This window comes from Cicer arietinum, chromosome 6 (assembly GCF_000331145.2).
Source record: "Cicer arietinum cultivar CDC Frontier isolate Library 1 chromosome 6, Cicar.CDCFrontier_v2.0, whole genome shotgun sequence".
Taxonomy (NCBI): domain Eukaryota; kingdom Viridiplantae; phylum Streptophyta; class Magnoliopsida; order Fabales; family Fabaceae; genus Cicer; species Cicer arietinum.
In genome coordinates, this window is record NC_021165.2 from 58975093 (window position 1) to 58985513 (window position 10421).

The 10421-nt window shown below is 33.3% G+C and overlaps 1 protein-coding gene across 1 annotated transcript; it reads right to left on the reverse strand.

The window, feature by feature from the left end:
• Positions 1–572: 572 nt before the first annotated feature.
• On the reverse strand, positions 573–2434 carry LOC140920799 (uncharacterized). Its single transcript, XM_073369634.1, has 3 exons — positions 2026–2434; positions 935–1482; positions 573–707 (listed from the first exon to the last, which is right to left on the reverse strand). Exons 1-3 carry the CDS (start codon positions 2432–2434, stop codon positions 573–575), a joined length of 1092 nt encoding a protein of 363 aa, XP_073225735.1.
• Positions 2435–10421: the final 7987 nt, after the last annotated feature.

Sequence of the window (10421 nt, forward strand, 5' to 3'; positions counted from 1 at the left end):
GGGGGTTTCATATAGACCTCTTCATGGAGATCTCTATGAAGAAAAGCGTTGTTGACATCTAGTTGATGGAGGTGCCATCCATGAATAGAAGCCAATGCCAAAAGGACCCTTATAGTACAAAGCTTAGCCTCAAGAGAGAATGTCTCAAAGTAGTCCAACTCTTCAGTTTGATTAAATCCTTGAGCAACCAAGCGAGTTTTATAACGGTCTATGGTACCATCAGCATGCCTTCTAATTTTGTAAACCCATTTTCTACCAATAGGAATTGCACTAGAAGGGAGGTCAACAAACTGCCAAGTTTTGTTGGTATTGAGAGCTTCAATTTCAAGTCTCATGGCTTTTTGCCATCTAGCGCCTTTGCTAGCTGTGCATAGGAGGGATGCTCAATTTTTGAAGTAAGAGAGAAGGCATAGGCTTGACGTTTTGGGGATAGATAAGAATAAAACAAAACTTGGGATAAAGGATAAGTGGTAGTGGAGGAAGTTGAGTTACAAACATAATCATTGAGGTAAGTTGGTTTTTGTGTATGCTAGGAAGTTTTCCTAGTAGGAACATATGTAAGGATTGATTGGTTAGGTGAAGAAGAGCTGGTTGGGTGAAGAAGAGTTGGTTGGTGTATCAATAGGTGGTAAAGGTGATGAAGCAGGTTCTGTGAGTGCAGGCGGATAAGGGGTATAAAATGCAGGCTTGATGTCCTGAATTGTATGCTGAAAAGGCAGTTCCAAATCATAAAAGTGAACATTTCTAGACACAAATATTTCCCTAGTGTGAGTGTCTAGTAAGGTGTAGTCTTTCATTCCAGACTTGTAACTTAAGAAGACACATTTTCTTGCTCTAGAATCAACTTATGACGATTAGTGGGTAAAGTAGATGCAAATCATAAACAACCAAAGACCCGTAAAATGCTAAGATCAGGTTGTGTTCCTTAATGTACTTCATATGAGGAGTTGTTTCCCAACAATCCAGTGAGAATCCTATTCATTAGAAAAACTACATGTTGCACTGAGCATGACCAATAAGTTTTGGGAAGCTTAGATTGAAACATAAGAGCTCTACTTATGCTTAAAATGTGTTGGTGCCTTATCTCCACCCTACCATTTTGTTGTGGAGTTGACACACAACTTCTCTGATGTATAATTCCTTTCATAGAATAAATTTCAGTAAGTAAGAATTCTGGCCCATTATCACTTCTTATATTTTTAACAAATTTACCAAATTGATTTTCCACCAAAGCAACAAAATTTTGCACTCTACTAGGCACTTTAGACTTAGACTTTAGCATCACAATCCAAACATTTCTACTTTGATAATCTAAAATAGTAAGGAAATATCTAAAACCATTTATCGATTTAGTGGAGAAATGTCCCCGAATATCAATGTGTACCAAATCAAAAACAGAAATAGCATTATGATTATTAATAGAAAATGACAATCCCTTTTGTCTAGCCATGTGGCAAATATCACAAGGTGTTTTTCTGCCAACTGAAATGTAGACATATTGCTTATTCATTTATAACATTCTATCATATGACAGGTGCCCTAACGCAAATGCCATAATTCAGCAGTGGGGACCGTTGTTGTATTCAAACTAGTAGTAAGAAAACTAGATGCAGAACCTCGTAGCTTTACTTCTTCCTATAAGTAATACAGTCCATCAAGTTCTTTAGCCAAACCAATTTTCTTCAAACTCCTCCCCTGTATTGTACAATAGTTTGATTCAAATATTAGTGAGCAAGACTGCTCAAGACACAATTTAGAAACACATATCAAATTGACCGCAAAATATAGTAAGAATAGCACATTCTTAACATTAGATCTGCACTCAATTTTATTCTCCCATTGTAATTAGCCTCAACTGAATCTCCATTAGGCATTTTCACGTCAATAGGATTTACTTTGTTGTAACTTATAAACCATGCAAGAGTTTGGGAAATATGGTGTGTGGCTCTTGTGTCTAGAATCCATGATGAATCATTCAATTTTGAATATGGTGAAATACCTATTTCAGGTGCAACATGTCCATACGTATGCGCTTTAATTGCATTTGATGAGCATCTAGAATCAACAATTGTTTCTTTTCTAGCAATGCCATTAGACTTTGGTATTGATCCTTTGTGAGTGTCACAACCTTTTCTTCAGCTCTTGAGCTAGAACTAGTTGCTCCTTTTTCATCCCATAACTCAACTTCTATATAATTTGCTGCATAATTGTTGTCACGCCCAAAATTAAGGGAAAAACCATGCTTCTTGTAGCAAGTTTCAACTGTATGACCTATTTTGCTATAGTAGGTACAAATCTTGCCATTTCCTCTACCTCTTCCTTGAGGTCCACCACTTCTTCCTCGACCATAGGACCTTCCACCATCTACTGCATTTACTAATGTCGTTGGATAATCAACAATAGCAATTGTAGTGGAGGATGCTCCATAGTTCATCTTTCTTTCTTGTTGTAGTATTATAGAAAACACTTTGTTCACTTGAGGCAATGGTTCCATTAAAAGAACATGTGAAGAAGCTGCCTGACACTCACCATTCAAGCCTATTAGAAATTATATAACTCTATCTTCCAATCTGAACGATTTTGCATTTCTCATTGCATCATAATTGCAAGCAATTGGACAAGAACATTGCATCATAGATCTGTACTGCTCTAACTCCTCCCAAAGTTTCTCCAATTATGTGAAATACTCATACACTATGTTATCGCCTTGCTTCAGATTTGTTATTTCTTGATGCAACTGAGCAACTCTAATTCTATCACCGCACATAAATATGTCTTTTTGGTTATTTTATAGGTCAATCGCATTGTCTATGAACACAACACTTTCTACAATTGAAGAATCTGTGGAATTGGTAATTCATGAAATGCACAAGATTATTACACCTTTCCCAAACTACATAATTCAAATTACCTACATTTGGTACATGGATCGAGTCGTCCACAAACTTAAATTTGTTCTTCGTCGCGAGCGCTCTTCGCATCTTCAATGCCCATGCGTGGTAGTTTTCAACGAACAATGGTGGCGACACCATTAAACTCGTCGGATTTTCAAATGGATGCACATAGTACGGATCCAAAGATTGATCAAAATTTATGTTTTGATTGTTTGCATTTGCAAATATATTTCTCACCATGATTACAAAAAATGAAGAAAAATGTGCAGAGAAACTTCTTGATTTGAATAAAAAACCTAAATCAAAGGTAAATTGAAAATGACAAGAAAGAAATTTAGTTCAAGAATTCATCAATTGAAAAAGAACGACGAACCATACGTGCATTGCAGAAGTAGAACAGGATTTACCTGCCTTGATACCATATGAGAATTAGAACAGAGTTTGAGAGAAAACTCAGAGAAAAAAAAATGATATTATTCATCTAGTTTTGAGGCTATACATCACCATCATTATATAAATGCATGAAATAACAAAAATCCTAACTAAATATGAAGCCACGTCAGCAACTAGCAAAACAGAAAGAAAGTTATTAACTGCTACATAACTGACTATATAGCTACTATGTAACTATTATTCAGTACTCTTATCATCATCAATGCTCAATAAAATATTTAAAATAACAAGCTTGTCACAATATTGTAAGTGATATGCTACTCCTTACATTCATATTTGTCTCCTCTATAGAATATAAATAAATACAATCAATGCATTTTTACATGATTATGTATTCCACACATATACGCGTCAGCTATTAACCACAAACGAAAGAAAATAAAGTTTAGTGGAAAAACGTAAAGCAAAACATACAATAAACAACAACACATTTTAAGACAAGAACCAAAAGCACAATACCAAACATTGATCATATCTTCTTATAATATTGTGTTGTGAAGGTAGTTAGATATAATATTCTTAGACCTATGTGGATATTTTATGATATTTATGAAACTAAAAATTCATTGGTAGAACCACCAATCAAAGACTTATGAGCACCATAACTAATATCATTTTGAATAAAGTATTTGGTATTTTGGGTTAGAGACGGTTTATTATATCATTTTCAAATGTTTGAGTCATTCTAAAGTCATCATTCTTATATAAAATATAAGTATTTTAATAATTGATTATTGTCATCAAAGTGGAAGATTGTTAAATTAATTATTTAATTAATCAATTAATCATACCCCATTAGGCAGTTAACCCTAACCTTAAAAAAAATTCTAAATGGAAAAAAAAAAAGAGTAGTTCACTACTCATATTCTTGTTCTCTGAGCAACAATCTCTCAAACCTAAAAGGAGGTACGCAATTCGTAATAATTCTTGATATTACCATATGCTATGCTTTATATCTAGTATTGCAAATTTCTAACATTAATCATAACTATTAAATCATAAATAACTAACATTATTGGTTTGAATTATTTTTCAATTAAAATGTATATCGGCTTCTTTCTTGAGAAATACTTATTTCTTGATAATCAAATACTAGTAGCTCTCTCTACCGCTACCATCTACAGTACGTCATTGTGCAAATTCTTCTGTTTCACTACACCAAAAATGATATTTTATAGCGCGCCTTTTATAGCGCTAATTAAATACAAGTGTTGTTGTATAATATTTTAAAAATAACGGAGGATACAACAACGCTTTTTTGACAAGCGCTGTGGAAAAAGTGTTGTTGTAGGGTCATATAGGGTCACATAGCGCTTGCACATAATGTTTACAAGACTTTTATAGCGCTTTTTAAAATATAAACTGAAGCGCCCTCACATAATATTTTACAGCGCTTTTAGAGCGCTTTAAACACAAGCGCTGTAAAATATAGCGCTCCCACCTTATGTTACATAGTTTTTAAAGCGCTGTAAAAGACTTGCGCTTTCACATAATTAAATGACCTATTAGAGCACTTTTTATAGAAGTGTTGTAAAAGACTTGCGCTTTCACATAATTTAAGGACCTATTAGAGCGCTTATTATACAATGGTTGTAAAATCATTCACTTTAAATAAAAATCATTTACTTTAAATGAATAAAAACAAATTTAATACATTGTCCTAACCCTACGAACCCTCATCTCATCTACTCTACGAACCCTCTTCTCCTCTACTGTGCGCCCATCTATTGCTCCTCCTTTAAAAAAAAATGGATACATTATCTCAGGTACTGTATTTATTAATTTGTTGTTGCCACTAAAACTAATAAATTGTTACATAATAAATCATATAAAATCTATTCTTTTTTGAAATTTGTTGATATGTTCTGTTTTGAAATCAGACTTGGACCTTGGTTTCCATTTTTCAATATTAGATATGTGTACTATATATTGGTATAATGTTATTGGTAGCTTATTATTTGTGTAATTGCATTTATATAGGTCATATAAAATGGACCGGAAATGGATGTCTGTCAATCGATTGTCAAAAGAGTATGAAAATGGAGTGAAGGAGTTTGTTGAGTTTGCAGTGAAGAATGCAAAAGATCTAAATAGAGTCGTTTGTCCTTGTTTAAAATGTTGTTTTGGAAAACGCGTTAGAGAAGATGAATTGGAAGGACATTTAGTATGGCATGTAGGGATGGGAATAGGCTAGGCCGTCCGACAGGGGCCTATGGCCTGGCCTACTTATGGCCTGGCCTGGCCTGGCCTATTTAATAAAAAGACCAGGCTCAGACTATTTTTAAAGCCTATTTATTTAAATAGGTCAGGCTCAGGCTTATAAAGAAGCCTATTAGGCCTGACAGGCCGGCCTATATATATTTAATTATTTATTAATGTTATTTTTTATTATTATATTAATAATATTATTTCCTATTTTAATTTTTATCAATTAGACAATCGTAGTCATTCCATATTCGATAGTCATTCCATATTTGGTAGTCGTTCCATATTCGGTACTCATTCAATTAGTCAATAACTCAGTAGTCCTTCCATATTTGTTTGAGAGGTAATAATTGGTACATTTGTTTCAAAAAAAAATCTATTCTTTGAAACCAAGAATTATGTTTTAGGGTTTAAAGGATGTTTGTTTCAGATTTTTTAAAAATTATTTTGTTAGAAAAATTATTTTTTGTTTAATATATATAGATATGTACATTGATATTGGTATGTGGAGAGCATTTAAATATTTTAATATGAATAAGGCTTTTAAATAGGCTTCCAGGCCAGGCCAGGCTTTTAAAAAGGCCAGGCCAGGCCGAAAAAAAAGCCTATGATAGGCCGTAGGCCAGGCTTAGGCCTAAAAAATTAATCGTAGGCCAGGCTCAGGCCTTGCAAAGCCTGGCCTGGCCTGGCCTATTCCCACCCCTAATGGCATGGAATTGATCAAAGCTATACATGTTGGATAAGACATGGTGATAAAAAAAAAGGAAACATTAATTTTGAGAATGGTTCGACATATGCTTCAACTGATTTCGACACAGATACATATGAGCCGGACCGAGTTGAGGAGATTGCAAAAGCAGTTGAAGAAGATCTTCGGGATTGTCCTAAAATGTTTGAGAGTTTGTTGAGTGATGCAGAGAAACCATTATATAATGGTTGTACTAAATTCACAAGACTGTCGGTGATATTAAAGTTGTACAACTTAAAAGCGAGTAATGGATGGTTTGATAAAAGCTTCACAGAATTATTAACACTCTTAAAAGATATGTTGCCAGATGATAATGAACTTCTCAGTCGAACCTACGAGGCCAAACGAAATTTGTGCTCTTTTGGCATGAGTTACGAAAGGATTCATGCATGTCCTAACGATTGCATTTTATTTTGAAACGAATATGAATTACTAAAGGCGTGTCTGAAATGCAATGTCTCTCGATATAAGAAGAAAGAATTTACTCCAGTAAAAGTCATGTGGTATTTTCCTATAATACCAAGATTTAGGCGTTTGTATCATAGTGAAGAAGATTCAAAAAACTTGACATAGCATGCAGATGAAATAATTAGAGATGGAAAGTTTCGACACCCTACAGATCCTCACAATGGGCAAAACTTGATCATGAGTATCCTGAATTCGGGATAGAGTCAAGAAATCTACGACTTGCACTTTATACTGATGGAATGAATAAACATGGTCTTCAAAGCATCTCACACAACATGTGGCATGTGATTTTGTTGATTTATAACCTACCTCCATGGTTATGTATGAAGCGTAAGTTTATGTGGCATGTCCTATATGTGAAGAGAGTACAAATTGAATGCGGTTGAAACATTGTAAGAAGAATGTATTTCTTGGACATCGTAGATTTTTACCTTGTAGTCATCAGTATCATGGGTGGAGAAATGCATTAAATGGAAAATCAGAGGAAGATAAAATTCCTTTAGCACCGACTGGATATCAAATACTTGAAAAAGTACATGGTTTGACTAATAAATTTGGCAAACCTTTTGCGGGAGAGCTAGTCAAAACAAGGTGGAAGAAAAAGTCAATTTTCTTTGAATTGCCATATTGGAAGTCATTGTATATTAGATATTTCCTCGATGTGATGCATATTGAAAAAAAATGTATTTGATAGTGTTATTATCACGTTACTCAATGTTCCAGGAAAGTCTAAAGATGGCATCAATGCAAGATTGGACTTTGTCGATATAGGAATAAGAAATGAATTGGGTCCCGTAAAGAAAGGAAATCGCACATATCTACCTCCAGTCGCTCATACTCTATCTAGAAAGGAAAAAATTGTTTTATGTAAATTTCTACACGAAGTTAAAGTTCTAGAAAGATACTCTTCAAACGTTAAAAATTTAGTTTGTATGAAAGACCTCAAGTTAAAAGGTTTGAAGACCCATGATTGTCATATTCTAATGGAGCATTTGCTACCAATAGGTATACGTTCCATTTTACCCGAAAAAGTTCGACGAGCCATAACTAATTATGTTTCTTCTTCAGGGAAGTTTGTAGTAAAGTGATCGATCCTAAGAAATTACCGACATTGCAGAGGGAAATTGTTGTTACTTTGTGTGAGCTTGAAATGTATTTCCCACCCTCGTTTTTTGATATAATGGTTCACCTTACTGTTCATCTTGTTAAGGAGACACAACTTTGTGGGACAACTTATATGAAATGGATGTATCCGATAGAACGGTATATGGAAATATTAAAAGGGTACGTAAAAAGTAGAAGTCGACTAGAAGGTTGTATTTTTGAACGATACATTGTCGAAGAAGCTGCTGAATTTTATACTGAATATCTGTCCAATGTTGAATCCGTAGGGATTCCTATGTCTCGTCATTCGAAAAGAATATCAAGAGAAGGGATAATTGGAAAGAGACTAATGACTATATCGAGGACAGAATGAGAGCAGGCACAATTGTATGTTTTGTACAATCATGATGAGGTTCAACCGTATGTTACAATACACATGGATCAGTTATCTAGTTTGAACAAGAATAGGAATCAAAATTGGATAACTCGAGAGCACAATCGAAGTTTTATAACATGGTTAAATAATCATAAAGTCAAATCAAAGTTTGATATAGACCCCGAATCAATTGCACAGAGATTGAGGTGGTTAGCAAATGATCCGAGTTTACATGTCTTTTCTTACATCGGTTATGTAATTAACGACTACACATTCTATACCAAAGAATAAGATGATCAAACTACTATGCAAAATAGCAGAGTCACTCTCGTAGCTGAAACGATGCATATCTCAAATGCAAAAGACAAAAACCCAATATATGTAAATCTATCATATTTTGGGGTTATCGAACGCATATGGGAGTTAGACTACACAATGTTTCGTGTTCCCATATTTGGTTGCAAGTGGTTCGATAATAATAATGGCGTTCGGATTGATGAGTCAAGGTTCTTGTTTGTCGATTTTAATAGGGTAGGATATAAAGTAAGCCTTTTATTTTAGCGTCACAAGCTCAACAAGTGTCTTATTTCACTGATCATGCTGATGATAAATGGTCTGTTGTCCTATCGACTAATAAAATAAGTGATGATAAAAATAATGATGAAGATGTTGGTAATGATCTTTTCTTTGCAACATCACAACCACATGAAATTGATTCAACTGATGATGGTTTGGGTGATGTTTGCAATCAATGCGACCTCTGAAATTATATACTATTTAGATCCCTTGCATGGCCATTACAACAATCACTCAGATATAAAGACTATCTTCGACACGTAAGTAATATTCATTTATTTCTTACGTGTGTATATATATATATATATATATATAATGTGTTTGTTAATGCTATAATAATCACATTTATTTGATAGTGCTTTACAAGTTTTCCGATCTCAAAGGGGTGCTATAGTGCCGAAGCAAAAGTCAAATAACATCACATGGATTCCAATAAAGGTTTGAAATATATGCCATTAAAATTTCATTAAAAATCAATGCACAAATATTTATTGACTTATATGTTTTATTTTATAGTGCTCTCGTCAAACTAACAACATAGACTGCGGGTACTATATATTGCGATTCATGAAGGAGATTGTTGATATGAATCAAACTATAATCCTAGAAATGGTACGATATTTTCATTATATTTTGATTTTCATATATAAACTATGTATAAATTCTAACTTATTTATGTTCAAATTTTATATCACCCGGTACTTTGACAATTCCAGTCCAACATACTCTGAAAGAGATCTAACTGAAATAAAGGAAGACTGGTGTAATTATGTGATCAAAATGAAAATTATTTGATTTGCTGGGAAATTGGCATGCTGCAAGGTTGTGAATATGTAAATGTAAAATATATGTGTTGTGTTGCAAGGTTCTGTTGTGAATATTTAAAGTTATATAGTTCTGTGTTTTGGTGAATATGTATATGTAAAAAGTATGTAATTGTGTCAATATCATGTGCTGTTTGTAAACTGATTGTGTCAATATGTAAAGTTACAAGTTTGTTGTGAACTGATTGTGTGTCAATATGTAAAGTTTTAAAGTTATGTAGTTCTGTTATTGTGAAAATGATTGCTGGATGAAAAGTGATTTTAAACTGATTGCTAGATGAAAAATGATTGTTGGATGAAAATGATTTTGGAAAAAAATTAAAAGACAACGTTTTCTTAAAAAAAATGTCATAAAAAACCTGTTCATACAAACAAGCGTTATTTTAAAAATTCCATTTACAACGTTTTTTAATAAAAATAGAATAAGAATGCACCTATTACATTCGTTTTTTGAAAAAGCGCTGTAAAACTAGTACAACAAACATCGAGTCTTTAGAAGGGATTTACAACGCTTTTTTTGAAAAAGCGCTGTAAAATTAGTACAACAAGCAGCGTGTTTTTGAAGGAATCTACATCGTTTTTTTATTTATTTTAAAGAGCGATGTTGTATCTTTTTAAGGTGTTAAATACTACAATGCTTTCTTATTATGGAATTTTAAATTGATGTCAATCATTTTAAGGAAATTTTATTACTTAATTGTGTTTACCTGCTCCATTTGAAATATATTCTTAAATACTATTTATTATTGCTTAAGGTTAAAGTATATAGTATT

Coding starts and splice junctions, on each gene's coding strand:
- LOC140920799 (XM_073369634.1), bottom strand. CDS start 2,434: ATGAACTATGGAGCATCCTCCACTACAATTGCTATTGTTGATTATCCA. Junction 1,483..2,025: donor AATGCAATTAAAGCGCATAC/GTATGGACATGT, acceptor TCTACATTTCAG/TTGGCAGAAAAACACCTTGT. Junction 708..934: donor GAAACAACTCCTCATATGAA/GTACATTAAGGA, acceptor CTGCCTTTTCAG/CATACAATTCAGGACATCAA.